General features: G+C 46.5%; 1 protein-coding gene across 1 annotated transcript in view; it reads left to right on the plus strand.

Annotated features, from left to right (window-relative positions):
- Positions 1–18,958, plus strand: part of rnf13 (ring finger protein 13) — a 100,583-nt gene that overhangs the window by 962 nt on the left and 80,663 nt on the right. Inside the window, exons 2-3 of the mRNA XM_056276484.1 lie at positions 3,119–3,330; positions 3,443–3,523. Coding sequence (XP_056132459.1) covers positions 3,217–3,330; positions 3,443–3,523 — 195 coding nt within the window. The 5' untranslated portion in view covers positions 3,119–3,216. The remainder of the gene's footprint in view (positions 1–3,118; positions 3,331–3,442; positions 3,524–18,958) is intronic.

Genomic DNA, 18,958 nt, shown 5'->3' on the forward strand with positions numbered 1-18,958 from the left:
GTTGCACCCAGGGCTTCACTATTCCACACTGTCACAGGAATGTGCCAATAGTAGGCTGTTTTCACATGTGACGGCCACGGTGTTGGACACACATGTGGCCCAGCGTCCTGGTGGACGTGTTCCGCAGTCCAGAGCAATTCTTGCATCTGGCTGAGAATCAGACTACGCCCATGCGGTGGACCCGCCGTCCAGGACTCTCCGGGCTTGTGATGCTGCTGGATATGGCTGCAGTTGGGTTAGTGGGACAGCAGGATGGAGAGTTAGGTAACCAGCCCCGCTCCTGTTTTGGGCAGATGTGAGGCATCACTCAGTGCTGGCTCAACGTGATGGAGAGACCACACGGTGGTCTACATCACACTCGCTCCCAGTCACCGTAGATGCTGTGTGCGGTGTGGGAGGAGGATGGTAACGTCAGCCACCTGCCCAGTGTCTACTAGCCACCTGCTGCTCGATGTTCACTTTCCCCATTCAAAATTAAGTTTCTCGCGTGAAATAGAAAAACACAGTCTGTGGTTGCTGGACTCCGCAGCTGTGGTAGTGGGCAGATGAAAAAGGTAGTTTCCAACCCGCAGTGGAAGTAACACAGATATGAAGAACTGTGGACAGCTGCTGATGTGGCGCTTTATGTGGTTGAATATCGCAGCACGGGGAGAAAGAAACACCAGCTCCCGGCCACATGCTCGCAAACGAAACTTAAAGGTTTTGGCTGGTAAGTTTGCCCTCACCACCAGCTAAAAATGATGGGGGGGTTTTTTGTGGAATTTCCCCCTTTTTCTTCCGATTGTACTTGGCCAGTTACCCCACTCTTCCGAACTGTCCCGGTCACTGCTCCACCCCCCTGCCGATCTGGGGAGGGTTGCAGACTTCCACATGCCTCCTCCCATACATGTGGCGTTGCCAGCCGCTTCTTTTCACCTGACAGTGATGAGTTTCGCCAGGGAGACGTAGCGTGTGAGAGGATCTCGCTATTCCCCCCCAACAGGCATCCCGACCAACCAGAAGAGGCGCTAGTGCAGTGACTGGGACACATAACCACATCCGACTTCCCACCCACAGACAGCCAAATGTGTCTGTAGGGACGCCCGACCCAGCTGGAGGTAACACGGGGATTCGAACTGGCTCTCCCCGTGTTGGCAGGCAATGGAATAGACCCACGCTACCTGGACGCCCCGCCAAAAATGATGTTTGAATGATAAAATACTGATTTGTGATACACTCAACATACTACAGCATGCTTGTAGGAACATGTTGCTTGTTAAGAAGACATCTTGTTCCTTTTCCAGACTAACTCAACTTGAGGCTTGGACAGGCAGTCAGATGTCGTCTGGGCTGCAGACTGTCGGATGCATGGCCCTCCACTCCAGCCTTGGAAAAGCAGATTTCTAAAGCTCGGTGGCGCTATATGACGTTTTGACCAGGGTTTTGTTCTGAAACAGAAATGGCTGGTGAATTGTGGAATCCATCACCCAGTGCTGCTTTGTTGGCAGGGATGTTCATTACATTTTGCCTGGCATAGAGAACTGATAATGCAGATTACGCCCCATATAGGATGACGAAGATGATGATAATAATATTATAATTACCCGGCTTGCAGACTGACTGTACCTTTACAGTCCGTAAAAAATGTGAAACTGTTGTGTACCCCCCCATAGTTAATGTAAGGATCCAGTCTTTTTCACCTGCATAAAGGACAAGAAGAGGAGATGATCATTAAGAATGCAAAGTAGGCGTGGAGCTTTACACAAGAAGTAGGTCAAAATGTCTGCTTCATCTTCCCAGCACAGCATGAATGTCCAGAGGAGAAACGGTTAAAGAAAACCAGAGCGTGATGGCAAACATGTTTTATTTAACTCCCAATGAGAGTGACCTGTTCTAGTCTACGGCACAACGATGTCATACCCCGACATCGGCCAACTCACTGCACCGCCTGATTATATTTGGCTGAAAGATTTCTGGCTTTGTTTTCAGAATAAAGTGTTCTTTGTCCATGAAGCAAGGCTGTTAACTGCAGAGCCCCGTCCTGACAGAAACATAAGCTTAATGAGATTTAACTCGGATGCTGTCAGGGTCTGTTTCAATATGTCTTATGTAAAACCATGTTTTTCAGTAAGTTGGACAAGAATTTGAGATCACAGACCTTCTGGCCTGCACGACTCCTGTCAGCCTCCAACACTCCTCCCTGCCCCGTGGCTTCATGATGTGAAGGCAGTCTGGTCTTGCAGCCCATTGAGCCTGTTGCTCCTGAACTCCTCCTGATCTGATCACATTCTCCCCTCACAACTAAAGACCTCTCTTCTCCTCTCCCTGTTAATACACCACAACCTCAGCCTGAGCAGGCCTTCAGGCTGGCCACGGAGCCGTGCACGTAACGTGCATGTACAAGCTCATTTGAGGTATTATAGCATGTGGAATGGTAAAATAGGGTTGTTTGGGTTAACATCAATAATACAGCACATCACTGATGTGCGTGCACAAACAAATACTGTGTGTGTACATATATTTTATTTATTTATATGCGGCACGGTGGCCCAGTGGTTCGCGCTGTTGCCTCACAGCAAGAAGGTCCTGGCTTCGAACCCCACAGTTGCCCAACCTTGGGGGTCATCCCAGGTCGTCCCCTGTGTGGAGTTTGCATGTTCTCCCCGTGTCTGCGGTGGGTTTTCTCCCGGGTGCTCCGGTTTCCCCCACCATCAAAAAGACATGCGTGTTCGGGTTGATACCCCAGTCTGTGCCCCTGACCGAGGCAATAGGAAGAAATAAGTGGAGTTGGTCCCCGGGTGCTACACGGTGGCTGCCCACTGCTCCTAGTTACGCAGCTAGGACGGGTTAAATGCAGAGAGGAATTCCCCCATGGCGATTAATATAGTATCCATCCATCCATTCATTATTCAAACCGCTTATCCTACTCAGGGTTGTGGGGATGCTGGAGCCCATCCCAGCAATCATTGGGCGGCAGGCAGGGAGACACCCTGGACAGGCTGCCAGTCCATCACAGGGCCAATTAATGTAGTAATTAGTACTATATTAACATAGATTAATATAGAATATCAAAATGAGAATATATATATAAACACACGACATGCCGGTTGCACACCCATGCATTCCTATTGTTTTGCAGGTGTGACAGCAGTGGGCGGTGAGCAGCGGACTCCCTGCAGGCAAGTGTTGTTGAGGCGTGTGGGTGTTTGTGGCAGCGCGCCGTAGCGGGATGCCAACATGTTGCTGTCTCTGGGGATGCTGATGCTGTCGGCCACACAGATCTACACCATCTTCACCGTCCAGCTCTTCGCCTTCCTCAACCTGCTACCCGTGGAGGCTGACATAGCTGCTGTGAGTCACACACACACACACGCACACACACAGCCACAGCTGAGCTGCAGCTGAATGCAGTAGTAAAGTAATGAATGAATTGTAAAGAGTGCCGGTTGTCTCTCTCCCTCAGTACTCATTTGACAACAAAACGGGGAACTTCGACGATCTGCCGGCTCGTTTCGGCTACCGTTTGCCCAGCGATGGACTGAAGGTGAGTGCAGAGAAGGTCAGAGGTCATTCACGGATGCTCTGACACAGCTACAGGAAGTAGGTCATTTGACTGTATGAGAAGACTTTATGGCCCAGTACAAAGGTGTCGCAGTTTCTAGCTTTATCTCTGGCCCGCAGGGTTAAGTATTAACTCCAGGAAAAAAGAGGGAGAAGTATTTTTTTACAGCTTCGTTCAGCTTTTGTGGGAACCGGCAAGAAAGTGAAAAACAAAATGGCCAAGCGTCGATATTTTACTGAGATGAAGGATTTGTCAGTTCTTCATCGATTGACATTTTCTGGATCCCGACTGTTGGCGTTGCCCCCATAGCGTTACCCTGCCCCGGTGGGTTGTGTGTCGTTAGCGTACAGTGAGCCCCGCTGCTCGGGGCTGTGGAGGGCGTTGGGGTTTGATCACAGCGCTCTGAGCTCTTCCTCTCTCGCCTGCTGCTCCTGTCGAGCCTCGCAGCTGACAAACAGCGTGGATGATTCATGTCTGCTGCTGTAAGCCGGCCATTGTGACGCTCTGGCTCAGTCCAGAGCCGGCTCGTTGTTCCGTGTGTGTGTGTGTGTGTGTGTGTGTGTGTGTGTGTGTGTGTGTTAGATTTCTGGACAATCCACGGGGGCTGGAGAGGTTTAAAGTAAACACACCGTCACTATTTGTGGGACGTTTTTATCCAGAGGGATTCTCTCTGTGGGGTGGTATATATTTTAGAGCAGAGGGCCACAGTGGGAGTTAAACCCTCAACTCCGGCTCTGTCGACGCCTCGCTGTACTCGCTGTACTCGCTGTACTACAGTACTTCTACTTGTTCCACATTACTGTTGCTGTGATGTAAACACGGTGCAGAACAACTTGACTCACACTAGTTGGATGTGGGATTCAGAATGTCCCGATCGCTTATGTGCATGTGATTCCTCTTTTTTAGGGACACTAGTCCATACAGCCCATGTAGCAGTTACACTCTTACTGTTTCCTGTTTTTCTTCAGTTTCCTCTGTAATTTTGGGCTGTTTTGTTCCGCTGTGATCCCATCTGACCACAGCCCTCACATTGTTGTTTAACGGTGGTTAAAGCCTTTTCTTAAACCCGAGGTAATAGTTGTGGAATGTGCAGTGAGTGGTTTGCACCATACCGAGGGACTTGACCCTTTCTTTGTTTCCCCCTTCCCATAGGTCGTCTAAAGAGTCACTAAACCCCGGACCATTTCAGTGCGTTTGCTGACATCTACAGGTTCAAAACCCTGTGAAGGGTAGAACTAAACATGAATAATGGATCTGCTGGCTGTTTGTGAACCAAAGAGCCAGCACTGACAGTACTGTTGACAACTAAAGCCCAACTTGTGCTCCAAATGTCTCCCGGCAGACAAGAAAGTGTCTCTCGAGTTGTTGCATTTATGCTTGTCGCAATGCCGCTGACTGTCTCCCGGTATCTATGGAAACGTTTCGCGTCACGCGCTGTGTTGTCAACAGTAGCGAGTGTTCTTTTTGTGAATGAGCGCGCGTAATGTAAACGACGCTCTCAAGCAAAACCATGGCGACGCTCGAACGCCTCGTCCCTTCAGTCCAACCAGCCAATCGCAGCTAAGCGTCATAATGCGCGCGAGTCTGCGACATAAGAAAACGTGTCGTGTACACGACGGCCCTGGGAGACACAAAACGTGTCTCTCATGACGTCAGAATTGTCGAGAGACGTCTGTCTGCTAGCCGAGGTTTGGAGTATAAATTGGGCCTTAGTGTTGTCTGTTGCTCTGTCAGTGCTGATAAATCCAACAGATCCATTATTGATGTTATGGGTTTATGCTGCTATGCTAACGCCACACAGTACCAGGACCAATCTGCCACGTTTTAACCCTTACAGGCTTCTTTTTTTTTGTTGGATTTTTTCCCCTTTTTCTCCCCAATTGTACTTGGCCAATTACCCCGTTCTTCCGAGCCGTCCCGGTCTCTGCTCCACCCCCTCTGCCGATCCTTGGAGGGCTGCAGACTACCACATGTCTCCTCCATACATGTGGAGTCACCAGCCGCTTCTTTTCACCTGACAGTGAGGAGTTTCACCAGGGGGACGTAGCGCGTGGGAGGATCACGCTATTCCTCCAGTTCTCCCTCCACCCCGAACAGGCGCCCCAACCGACCAGAGGAGGCGCTAGTGCAGCAACCAGGACTCATACCCACATCCGGCTTCCCACCTGCAGACACAGCCAACTGTGTCTGTAGGGACGCCCGACCACGCCGGAGGTAACATGGGAATTCGAACCGGTGATCCCCCGTGTTGGTGCAACAGAATAGACCGCTACGCCACCCAGACGCCCCCTGGGCATCTCTAGCTAATAAATCCCAGTTGAATCAGGAAGGACTACCTCGTGTGTTGCGGTTAATAATCTGTGACAAATGGAGGTGAAGTTCATTAAGGCCGGTGAGGGCAGGAGCTCGGTTTAGGGAGAGGAGTGATGAGCGAGTGATGGTGGGCGTAGTTTGAGGAGATGGGCGGAGTCTGGAGTGTGTTTGGTGAAGGACCTGGCACTTGTTTCTGTATGGAGAGCTCAAAGAAATGATAGACTGGTAGCAACGGAGAGAAAAGGCAGGATAAAACTCCATCTAGTTCAGCCACCCTCAACACCCCCATATGGACCCTCTCTGACCCCCCCCCCCCCGGGTCTCACGTAGTGTCCTGTGTGTGTGTGTGTGTGTGTGTGTGTGTGTGTGTGTGTGTGCTGGTCTTGGTCTTGCTAAAGGTTAGGGTGCTTTTTGGTGAGCTCAGCATCCCTTCAAAGTTCATGCAAAGAGCAGGGGTCACAGCTGTGTGTGTGTGTGTGTGTGTGTGTGTGTGTGTGTGTGTGTGTGTGTGTGTGTGTGTGTGTTTGAGAGAGGTTTTTTGCCTTTACTGTTTTTAAACCATCCTCCTCCGTCTGTTTGGTCCTGTCAGATGTGATGAAGAGCTGATAAGAGCAACAGTTCTTTTTGTGTTAATTTTTAGATTTTTTTTTTACTTTTAACTTAATCTGTTATGTCATATTCTTTAGTTTTTTTTGCAATTTATTTTTATTAATATTCAACATCAAACAAACATTTCCATAAGATATGGTATTTCAGATACTATATGTATTTATCATAGTATTCATATTTGCCACAACATTATTGTAGTGAATTCAGGCGGCAGCTGGGAACTGGGACTGCGCTAACCAGTCAACTAAGGGGTCCGACCCTTTAGTCCATGAATACTGGGGTGGCATCCAGCACTTCACCTGTGCCCCCATCCGTAGGGGTAGTGGTTGTGTCAGGAAGGACATCCCACGTCACATTTTGCCAAATCAGTATGCGGCTTGACAAGACGGTACTGGATCGGCCGAGGCCCAGGTTACCAACGGCAACCATTGGTGCTGTGCTCTCCCAGGGTACCGATGGAAGCTATAAAATTCGCTGTGGCGGTAGCTGAGCTGAGTAGAGCTAAAACATAGATGTGCTCTTCTTACAGGAGATACATAACTCAGTGGACAATGAAGTAGAGTGGGGAATGAGTTGGACAGGCCAAATTGTTTTTTAAACCATGGAACCAACCTTAGTGCGGTAGTAGCTGTTCTCTTCTCACCATGCCTCCTTTTAACAAATGCTATGGCATGTGAAGTGGAGCAGGGCAGAGTCCAAGTAGTTCAGGCAACAACCCGAGATATACCCTTTGTTTCATAAACGTGTATGCTTATAATTCTGGCACCGATCGTTTGATATTGTTTAACAAACTGAATGACAAACTTAAACAGTTCAATAGTAGCTCAGTAATAATAGTGGGAGGAGACTGATATTGGACTACACATCTTACAATTGACAGACACTCAGGAGAGCCTCATCCACTGTCAGATTTATTTGTGTCCAATGTGGTCGCAGAAAATGACCTCGTGGATGTTTGGAGGGAACTAGGCAATACACATGGGTGAAAGCTGTCAAGGGCAGGCAGGTTGGGATAGGATTTATCTAAATCAAACAAACATATAACAGGTTAAGTCCACAATATCACCTGTTGGATTTTCAGCTCACCATTTAGTATTGGCAGGTTTTTCTTTACTAGTACAATTTCAACACTATCCCTACTGGCATGTCAGTGTATGGTTAACACATGATAAAAGCTTTCTGTCAGCTCGTCTCTGACTTCTGGAGTCAATGGAGGCTGAGAAAGAAAGATTTTGAAAACTTAGCTCGGTGGTGGGTGGTAAGAAAAAACAAATTAGGATTTTCTGTCAGCAATACATTAAACACACATCAGCTATAGAGAAAATCTGCTTTGAAGAATTAGAGAAAGAAATTAAGCTATTAGAAGATGAAGTGATTATTGGGAATGATGGCAATAGCAGGACCTGGGAGAGTAGGTTTTTACATGAAAAAGCAAAGGGTGCTTTAATCAGAACTCAAATCTCTACCACTAAAGATATCGATGCTCCAACTTCTTTTTTCTTTAAGCTTGAGAGAAAAATTAGAAAAAAGAATATTATGACGCATCTCAAGCTTCCAAATGGGGTGATAACAACTGATCCATCAGGGATGAGGAAGCTGGCCATAGATTTCTATAGTGGCCTGTTCCGTGCAGAGTTGGGTGAAACACGGGTAGCCTCACTGGAGTCCCCCATCTCCTTTGATGAGATGTCTGCAGCAGTTCAGCAGTTTAGCTGTGGCAAAGCCTCTGGAGTTGATGGAATTCCTTCGGGGTTTTACAAGAGTTTCTGGACTCTAATTGGACAATACTTATATGAAGTATTTGAAGACTGTTTGGATTCAGGGACTTTACCTTTGAGTTGTATAAGGGCTGTCCTAACACTGTTGCCCAAAAAGGAAGCTCTTGGCTTACTGAAAAACTGGAGACCAGTTTCATTGTTATGTATAGACTATAAAATAATTAGAAAATGCCTTTCAAATAGACTCAAAGAGTGCATGGGTACTGTTGTACATTATAGCCAGCTGTACTGTGTTCCTGGCCATACAATCATGGATTATCTGTTTTTGATACGGGACATTATTGATATCGCTAAGCTCCAGTAGCTGGACATTCGCCTTCTTTCTATAGATCAAGAGAAGGCTTTTGATAGGGTTGATCATTATTATTTGTTTAAAACACTTGAAGGTCTTGGTTTTGGAGAAAAATTAATTTCATGGATCAAGTTGTTGTATTCTGGAGCCAGTGTTCTGTAGGTAGGTGGTGGACTCAGCCGACCTTCCTCTGTTCGGAGAGGTATACGATAGGGTTGACAGTTATCTGGAATGCTGTATTCCCTTGCCATCGAATCTCTTTTAAATCAGATCCGGCAGGGTCTCCCAGGGCCAACCTTTTCAGAGAACATCACTAATTCGGTTAGTTTGTCAGCATATGCTGACAATGTCACAGTTTTCATAACGAGTCAATATGATGTTAAAATTCTTAAGCATTTGTTCCCACCAGTGTTAGAAGGTGACCAGGGCCTGATTGACCTCCACAGGCGTATCACAGCTTTTCACCTTCAAACTGTGCAGTGACTACTTTATCATAAACAACAGCTTTGGAATGAAACAGCATCTGTGTTGCTTCGTAGGATTATGAACCTGAATTATGACAAGCACTTGTTCTTTCTGGAACTAGCTGGCATGGAGTTCACTGTGACACCTTTCTATCAGGCTGTCCTCCGAGCTTGGGGAACAGTCTTAAACACCCAAGAGAGACTGCTCTCAGCTCTATGGCAGTGTAGGGGGGAAACCCCTGCTCTATAACGTGCTGATACGCTGCAGGATACTTGGCTCCATCAGTGTATGGAGAACCCTCACAAGAGCTGGACTTACTAAGATAGCATGTTTTAGATCAGGAGGACAGTCAAAAACGGCTGCCATTTTGAGCCAAGAGACTGGTTGTAAATTTTTTCGCCTAATGGGGAGGGTGTTGGGGGAATTGATCAATACACTTCCTGGTTTATTCAGAGAGGCACTAGGAACAGAGTGTGGAGAGGATCAGCCAGTTCTGTGTCCTGGTTTTTCATATTTGTCTATGCGTGCTGTAGTGGAGGAGCAGAATTACAGGACTTCTCAAGAACATCAAAGAAGGCCTTATATACAGTCACTGTAAAGGTTCTCAACAGAACATCACTAACCAGTGTACGAGTCAATGTGGTTGGGTGTATTGACACTAGGTTCATCTCCCAAAGGCAGGTGGAGGTCCCTGTACAAACCCCCCATAGAGAAATGCACTGCTGCTCTGCAGTGGAGGGTGGTACATGGGGCTGTGGCTACGAACAGACATGTAGATACTAGAGCAAGGAGTCACTATTTTTTCTGTAACAATGAAGCAACTCCACAGCACTTGAGGCTCAGCTGTCCCAGATTGAGCCCTCTTTTCTCAGTGCTGCAGCGGTGGCTCAGAGGTTTAGGGGAGGTTTTAGAAGACAGCCTGTTTGTCTCTGGTCCTAGGTACACAGCAGCACAGTGCAGACATGTGGCCTTGGTTACCTTTCTGATAGGTTAGGCAAAAATGAGTACTTGGCTTAGTAGAAGAAATAAATTGAAGGCACAGGGTCCACACATGCTACGCTCATGTTGAGGGGTCTGATGGCTGCTCGGCTGAAAATTGAGTTCACATATTACAAAGTGATTTCATACTTGGAAGAATTTGTTTCTGTTTGGGGACACGGAGATGTTCTGTGCACTGTAGCAAACTTTTTACTTGTTCTTAACTTTTGAAAAAGGGGAGGTCTCCGTCTTTTCTTTTTTTTGCCGTGAATGGGGCTGGTTGTTCAACGTATATAGGAGTATCTGTTAATTCTACTGTTTTTTTATGTGAAGGAAAAATGGGACCATTAAAGGATTGGTTAAAGGTCAAGAGGTCTCTCTCTCTCTCTCTCTCTCTCTCTCTCTCTCTCTCTCTCAAACAACCTCTGGCATCACAAGACGGCACAGGCCTGTGTGTTGTGTGCTGGATTCCCCGTAGGCAGCAGCTTTAAACAAAGCTCGGCTTATTTCCACTGATGCAGCCGGCCTGTTTTCAGGCCTGAGTTTCACAGCCACAACACAGCATTCAGTCTGGCTTTGTGCATGTACATCATTAGGGCCTGTATTCAGGGGCTGTCTAGTAAAGATTCTTTCGGGGGTATTTAATGTTTTGGCTTCTTGTTTTTTTGTGTGATGGTGATTTTCCTGCAGATGAGATCTGATGAGGTTCAACAGCCACGTGTGGTTTAGATGAAACTACGTGAAAGACCAGCAGAAAATGGTGTTTTGTTCATTGTTGCATGTCGTTTACCTTCAACTTGGTTTTTGATGGAAACCAGCAAAAATAAGAAAACTGCTTTTGAATAAAACTAAACGTGTCCACTGTCACGCTAAACGCCAAAACCAGAGTGATTTTCATCACCAGATACATTAGGATTTATTCAGGTTACAGGACAGTACTTTAACATGTGTTTGGTATTTATTCTATAAACGTGTGTGGTAGTGCCGAGCCAATAGTTGTTTATTTATTTGTTTCTTTATTTTCTCCCCCCTTTTTCTCCCCAAATGTACTTGGCGAATTACCCCACTCTTCCCGAGCCGTCCCGGTCTCTGCTCCACCCCCTCTGCTGATCCGGGGAGGGCTGCAGACTACCACATGCCTCCTCCCATACATGTGGAGTCACCAGCCGCTTCTTTTCACCTGACAGTGAGGAGTTTCACCAGGGGGACGTAGCACGTGGGAGGATCACGCTATTCCCCCAGTTCCCTCTCCCCCACAAACAGGTGCCCCGATCGACCAGAGGGGGCGCTAGTGCAGCGACTACGATACATACCCACATGCGGTTTCCCACCCCAGGGACGCCCGACCAAGCCGGAGGTAACACGGGGATTCGAACTGGCGATCCCCATGTTGGTAGGCAACAGAATAGACTGCTATGCTACCTGGACACCCCATTAGTTGTTTATTTTTTTCATCAATATATTTATTAAATTTTGTACAACTCAAAAACATTACAACATACACACACACACACACACATACAGTCTTCATACATGAAAATTACATCTGCATACAAATGTATGCATCTCTATATATGCATCTCTATATATATATATATATATGTCCACACACATACAACAACAACGAAACAACAACAAAACCAAATAATGATAACACTGAAAAGGCACATTCAGTGAAGGCACTAGAGTGTGAGAGTCCATCCAAATGTTACACGACATTCATCCAGGTAAGTAGCTTAGACGACTATATGTTTGCAGAGGGTGCTGTTACCCTACCCCAGACTCGTACAGTGAGTGAGATAAATCGTTGTTGTTGATATATTGTACACATCGGCCCCACACTTTGTGGAACACCTCTTGTGTATTTTTAAGAGTGTGTGGGATTCTTTCTCAAGGCAAACATAAAGATAGTTCCTGAAACCACTGTGCAATACTCGGCCTGCCCAGCTTTCTCCACGTTGGAGCAGCCACTCTTCCTGCTTGTGAGAAACACATTTATAAAGATTTGTTCACTACGTCTTAAATTATGCCCGCCTGGATAGAGGCCGAGTAAAAAAACTTTGGCTCCGGCTGTAATTGAATCAATAAAATCTCTTGCACAGTTGGTTTAGCATTTTCCCCAAATTCCCTTATTTTGGGACATTGCCAGAAGCAATGGAACAGTGGACCCTTCTCCTCACCACATCTGGTGCCTAGGTCTGGAATGGTAGTATTACATTAATGAAGTTGTTCTGGCGTAATATACACTCTCATTAGCCAGTCGTACTGCAGGAGTTTTAACCGTGCTTTAGCTGTCTGTGTTTGGGCGACCTCACACACCCTGCTCCATTGTCCCGGTGTCGGTTCTTCCTGTAAGTCAGCTTCCCACGCGTTGAGTTCAGAGTCTGGGGATTCTTAAGAACACGCTGGCAAGAAGTCACAGAGTTCAGGTATGAGACCCTTCCCAAGGGGTTTGTGATTAGAACTTCCTCCAATAGAGACAGAGGAGGGACCACCACGGATTGATTTAGATGAGCTCCGATAAAGCTCCTGAGCGGTAAATATGTGAGGAAGCGCTTACGAGGGATATTATATTTAATAACAAGTTCTTCACACATTAAAAGACTCCCATCCTGAGCACCAAAGATGTCTTCCAACCGTCCTACCCCCCCGTCAGCCCATATGTTAAAGCCCCCATCAGCTTTATCTGGCACAAAATGGTTATTACCCCAGACTGGACTAAAGCAAGAGAGGGAAGAGGTTATCTTCAGGTATTTTTTAACCTCATACCACACACGTCTCATGTTTCTGACTCTAGGGTTGGGTGTTGTCTGTTTGGGGTCAGCCCAGTAGATATATATGGGAGGTGGTATGACTCGGTGTCTGTCCATGCTGGAGAGATTCCTGCTGTGTAGTAAAACATCAGTGTTCTTAATACCACAGCATGCTGGGACATTGCAGCCCTCCTGTATCATGAGGTAAAAATACAAGAGATAAACCTAGTCTGGGGCGCCTGTTATTCCATTAAAATGACTGAATAACGTCTTCGTTCTAGACACGATGTTGGGTGGAGGTTTATTTAGTTGGATTTCAGTGCAGTTTTGGAAGTGTCTATCGTTTTTATTTTACATTTATTTTAACATTGACCTGTTAAGCTGTTTTTTTTTTAAATGATCCACTATTCAACTTAAAATAACATTTAAGATTTCAAGTACCATCAAAAGACTGTCAGTTTAAGCCAGTATTGACCACTGATATGGATGTCCACCAACCTCTTGTGATCTTCTCTCATTCAGCCATGATGTATCTGTTACTTGTGAAAACTGGAAAACACCCCGTGTGTGTATGTGTGTAATATATTTTATAATAAAAATAATAATAATAATACATTTTATTTGTGGGCACCTTTCAGAGCACTCAAGGACACTTTACAGAACACAGTAAAAAAAGCAGCAGCACTGTATCAGACAGCATCAAGTCAAAACAAAGCAGGTAGACAATAAAAAGTTAACACAACAGATAAGTATAAGATCACCATCTGCACAAAACTCAGTGAAGCGTGGATCAAACTGAATATGCCAGGGTGAAAAGGTGCGTTTTGGAGATGGGGTGTGAAGGTTGGAAGAGAGTCAGTGTTGTGAAGGTCTTGTGGGAGAGAGGTCCATAGGCGGGGGGCAGAATGACTGAAGGCTCTAGTTCCCATGGTAGTCCAGCTCTAGTTCCCATGGTAGTCCAGCTCTAGACCCCATGGTAGTCCAGCTCTAGACCCCATGGTAGTCCAGCTCTAGACCCCATGGTAGTCCAGCGGACCGATGGTGTAGTGAACTGGAGAGCAGAAGAGGATGTGAGAGTGCGGGAGGGCATGTGGATATGAAGGAGTTCAGAAAGATACGAAGGAGCTGGGTTATCACGTGCCCTCGACAGCGGGGCAGGCTAAGCTAACTGCTAGCCCATGCAGACCAGCAGTCCCGACAGTCATCCTGGCTGGTGTTTGTTCTCTGGACAGTGATGTTTTGGACTGTGTTGTTAACTGTTTGTGTGTTGTTGTTTTGTTTGCTTTGTTTTCTCTGTTTTTGTATGTTTTTGGTGGTGTCGTTGTTGCAAGGCTCAGCGTTTTCGGTTTTTACCGATTTTCACTGAAAAATACCCAGATTTTTTCCACGGATCCAAAAGTTGTTCCTGTTCATGTGAGGTTATGTAACAGTGTCCGCTTGTGGCGAACATGAAAGAAATGGCAATAAATTGTTCCTGATTCCTGATTATTAAGGCCTTAAAGGTGAGGAGCAGGAGCATCTTGAAGTCGATATGGTAGTGGTCCCCGTCATTATTGTGTTGCTGAAGTGTGTCGAATGACACTTTTGAAACTACAGTTCCCCGCAGGCTTGACGCTGTGAGGCGTGTCACTGTGCTTCAAGTGTCATTTTCTTCCTTACACTCAAGCTAAAGAACATTTTGACTTTAACCCAGTTTCAGTTTTTCAAGTTTTCTCTCAGTCTCGATCGATCAGTTATTCAAACGTTGGCATTGAAAGTTCAGTGAAATGTGGGTGAACTGTTCGGCACTACGGTGTGAGGGAGACGCTGTGCTGGCTGCAGGGACGCAGGGAGTGTAGAAGGAGAAGTAAGTCGATGGGAAGAGAGACGCACCAACACTGTTTGTATTTGCACAGACAGTCAGATGCTGAAGACAGCCTGTATCCATGTGTAAGGGGAAGGGCTAAGTGATGTCTAAGTTTCTGGGATGGCCGGTCCTCTCCACAGTGCTCACTGACTGGTCTGGTTCGATTTAACCATGAGAAGACTTGAAAACCAAACGGGTCCAGAATGAGCTGAGAACTGAGGATCAGACAAATGTCACACACACTGAAACACAATTTTGTGTAATTGAAAATATTTGGCAGCTTTTGGGGCGTCCGGGTAGTGTAGCGGTCTGTTCCGTTACCTACCAACACCGGGGTCGGTGGTTCGAATCCCCATATTACCTCCAGCTTGGTCGGGCATCCCTACAGACACAACTGGCCGTGTCTGTGGGTGGGAAGTTGGATGTGGGTATGTGTCCTGGTCACTGCACTAGCGCCTCCTCTGGTCGGTCAGGGCACCTGTTCGAGGGTGAGGGGGAACTGGGGAATAGTGTGGTGCTCCCTCGTGCTACGTCCCCCTGGTGAAACTCCTCACTGTCAGGTGAAAAGAAGCGGCTGGTGACTCCACATGTATGGGAGGAGACATGTGGTAGTCTGCAGCCCTCCCTGGATCAGCAGAGAGGGTGGAGCAGAGACCGGGACGGCTCGGAAGAGTGGGGTAATTGGCCGGATACAACTGGGGAGGAAAAAAAAGAAAATATTTGGCAGCTGGTGTGGCAGGTATATAAAATGTGATGAAGAACTGATACTCCACTGAAATCAGACTTCTTTCCTTTTCCCCAGCAGTCACCAAATTTTCAGCCGTTAGTTCCACTTTCTTTCTTTCTCATGTGCCAACTTTCATTTCCACAAGTGTACAGCTGCAGGCCTGGAAGTGCATTCTGGGAGGTGACACTCCAGTTTCTAGGGTAAAACATTTGCTTAAATGGTTGTTTTGAATGGAATTTTTTTTCTTTTAATATCACATGACTCATGACATGGAAAGGTTTAGAAAGTTTGACCCTTGCTTAAGGCCTTAAAACCCCCTGCAGCTGCCCCTCTTTCAGTTAAGATGATTCAGTTGATGTACATCTGTGAACACTGTTTCTCCTTCAGGATCAAACTTTGGTTTCCTCAGATGGGCTTGCCCTGTGTTATTACTCGGTGGGTCTGACAGATGAAGCCGCCTTTCCTCTCCATCGGCACGGGTCACATTGTGTCAGCTGCACATCCACAAAACACAGTCAACCATTTGTGTTGCTGCTGTTCACATTCTAGCAGCCCATCAACAGGAGTCCAGTAAACGCCACAAGTCCTGTTGTGTGCACCTTCTCTATCAGGAATCAGAAACACTTTGTCTTGCACTTGTGTAGATGAAATGAAACGAAATGCCGTTTCCCCAGCCCACAGCAGTACAACACAATGACAAAAACACATAGCCAGACCAACACATATATCCAAACCAACACATGTATCCAAACTAAGCAAAAAATCACTGTCCAGGAGAATGAACCCAGCCAGGATGACTGTTGGAACCGCCAGTCTGCATGGACTAGCAGTTAGCTTAGCCCGCCCCGCATCCGCGGCCTGTCAGACCGCCCTCAGAATTTCCTCCTCGGGTGCAACTCCAGGCAGTGGCTGTGGTCCCCGGGCCCACCGGACGAAGCAGCCCAAGCTCTCCCAGCTGATCCAGTGCCAGCTCTCCCAGCCAGACACTCTCGATACACCTCCCCGCACTCCTCACAACGACATCAAAAACACCACAGTCAACGCCAGGTGAGGCCGTCGCCAGACCACCCTCGGGCTTGTTGGAACTGCAGGTCTGCATGGTCTAGCAGTTAGCTTAGCCTGCCCCGCTCTCTCAGCCGATCCAGCGCCAGCTGTCCCAGCCATCGAACAAAGACAAAACTTAGACGTGGACAAAGATACTGCATGGATGGCACTGGGTGAGGCCGCTGCAAATGCAAATTCATGCAGCCATCTTCCGACACCGGAAGCGGTGAAATATTGATTGATATTAGCGACAATGTAACGGCCTTGGATGTTAAATTTCCAGTAGAACCGGACAGGAATTGGTCTACTGACCTGCTCCACTTCTTTATCCACAGTCATCATGAGCTATATTAACCTTGTAGGTTAAGTAATCGATCTTTTTCTAGAGTAATTAATGGGAAGTAAAGTAATTAATGGGAAAACTTTAAGATAGTTATGTCACTAATTTCAAAGCCTGTGTAAGCAGAATCGGGAATGAGTCTTTACATACACAAGTAGAAACAAAAACGAAACTGTAGACAGCCAAGTTAAACTGATTACAGGTTAAAAACGAGGGTTTCTGTTAGGCCAGGGGTTACTTAGGGTTGTTTGTACTGCTACTACTAATATTAGTGCCAGTACTTGTATTAATGCTACTCCTGCTACTGGTCCTGCTTCCACTGTTGGTCCTCCACTAGTGTTTAGGATATTACTGTTAGGGGGAATTGATCAATTGACTCAGGATATTACTGTTATAGGACACAATTACTCAGCACAAATACTCTGGGTATTACTATTATATTACACAAATACTAAGCACAAATACTCTGGATATTACTATTATATTACACACTCAGCACAAATACTATGGGTATTACTATTACACAAATACTAAGCACAAATTCTCTGGATATTACTATTATATGACACAAATACTCAGCACAAATACACAGGATATTACTATTATATTACACACCCAGCACAAATACCCTGGATATTACTATTATATTACACAAATACTCTGGATATTACTATTATATTACATAAATACCCTGGATATTTCTATTATATTACAGAAATACTCAGCACAAATACACAGGATATTACACAAATACTAAGCACAAATACTCTGGATATTACTCTTATATTGCACAAATACTCAGCACAAATACTCTGGATATTACTATTATATTGCACAAATACTCAGCACAAATACTCTGGATATTACTATTATATTACACACTCAGCACAAATACTCTGGGTATTGCTGTTATACAAATACTCAGCACAAATACTCTGGATATATTACACAAATACTCAGGACAAATACCCTGGATATTACTATTATATTACACAAATACTCAGCACAGATACTTGTCAGTGGGTGTATTGTTCAGTGGCTCTGTGACTGGATCTGTGTTGGAAGAACATGTGAGAGAGTAATTTGTAGGAGCAGAACGGTTCTCTGCTGTTGTCCTCGGTGATATATGGAACTTGTCCCACAGAAGAGGACCAATGTAGGTAGCCCAGTTCCACATAAGGGACAAGCCATTATACTGTGTAGCTTGTTAGACATGGTGACAGGAAGCAGTTCTCTCGTATGTCATATGATGAGCGCTGAGGTCTGTAGGACAGTATATCCCATCTCCTGGAATCTTGGTTTGTTTCCTGGCATGGCAGTGTTTGAGTCATGGATTTCGAGGTGGATGTTTCAGAATGAGGAATATGACATGGATGACTGTGAATTTGGGATCATGCAGGTCTTAATCTACTTATAACAACACCAAATAGACCTTTCCCCGGCTTCCGGTGTAGGAAGATGGTGGTGCGAACTCACTTTTGCAGCAGCCTCACCCAGTACCGGTGTGGGAAGATGGTGACGCAATCTTAACCTTTGTGGCGGCCTCACCCAGTGCCGTCCATCCAGTGTCTTTGTCCGCATCTGGGTTTGTGTCTTCGTTTGATTACTGGGGGAGCTGGCGCTGGATCGACTGGTGGAGCTTGGTCTGCTGTATCCTGTGGGCCCGGGGACGCAGCCTTGCCCGAAGAGGAAACACCGAGGGCGGTCTGACAGAATGCAGACGCAGGGCAGGCTAAGCTAACTGCTAGCCCATGCAGACCGGCAGTTCCGATAACACCGAGGGCGGTCTGGCGGCGGCCTCGCCTGGCGTTGACTGTGTTTTTAGTGTCGTCGTGTGGAGTGCGAGGAGGCGTGTCGAAGGTGTCTGGCTGGGAGAGCTGGCGTTGGATCAGCTGGGGGGAGCCTGGTCTGCTGCCTCCAGTGGGCCCAAGGACCACGGCCCTGCATGGAACTGCGCCCGAAGGGGAAACACCGAGGGCGGTTTGACAGGACATGGAAGTGGGGCAGGCTAAGCTAACTGCTAGCCCATGCAGACGGCAGCTCTGACAGTCATCCTGGCTGGCGTTGGCTCTCTTGGACAGTGAATTTTTTTTCTTTTTATATGTTGGATGGATGTGTTTTTGTAGTTTTGTAGGGTTTTTTGTTGTTTTTGTCGTTTGGATATACTATGTGTTCTTGTAGGTTTTGGATATGTCTTTGTCTTTGTGTTGCACTGTTGTGGGCTGGGAGAAACGACAAATAAATGTTCCTGAGTCCTGATCCCCCCGTCCTC

Source organism: Lampris incognitus, chromosome 3, assembly GCF_029633865.1.
Source record: "Lampris incognitus isolate fLamInc1 chromosome 3, fLamInc1.hap2, whole genome shotgun sequence".
NCBI lineage: Eukaryota > Metazoa > Chordata > Actinopteri > Lampriformes > Lampridae > Lampris > Lampris incognitus.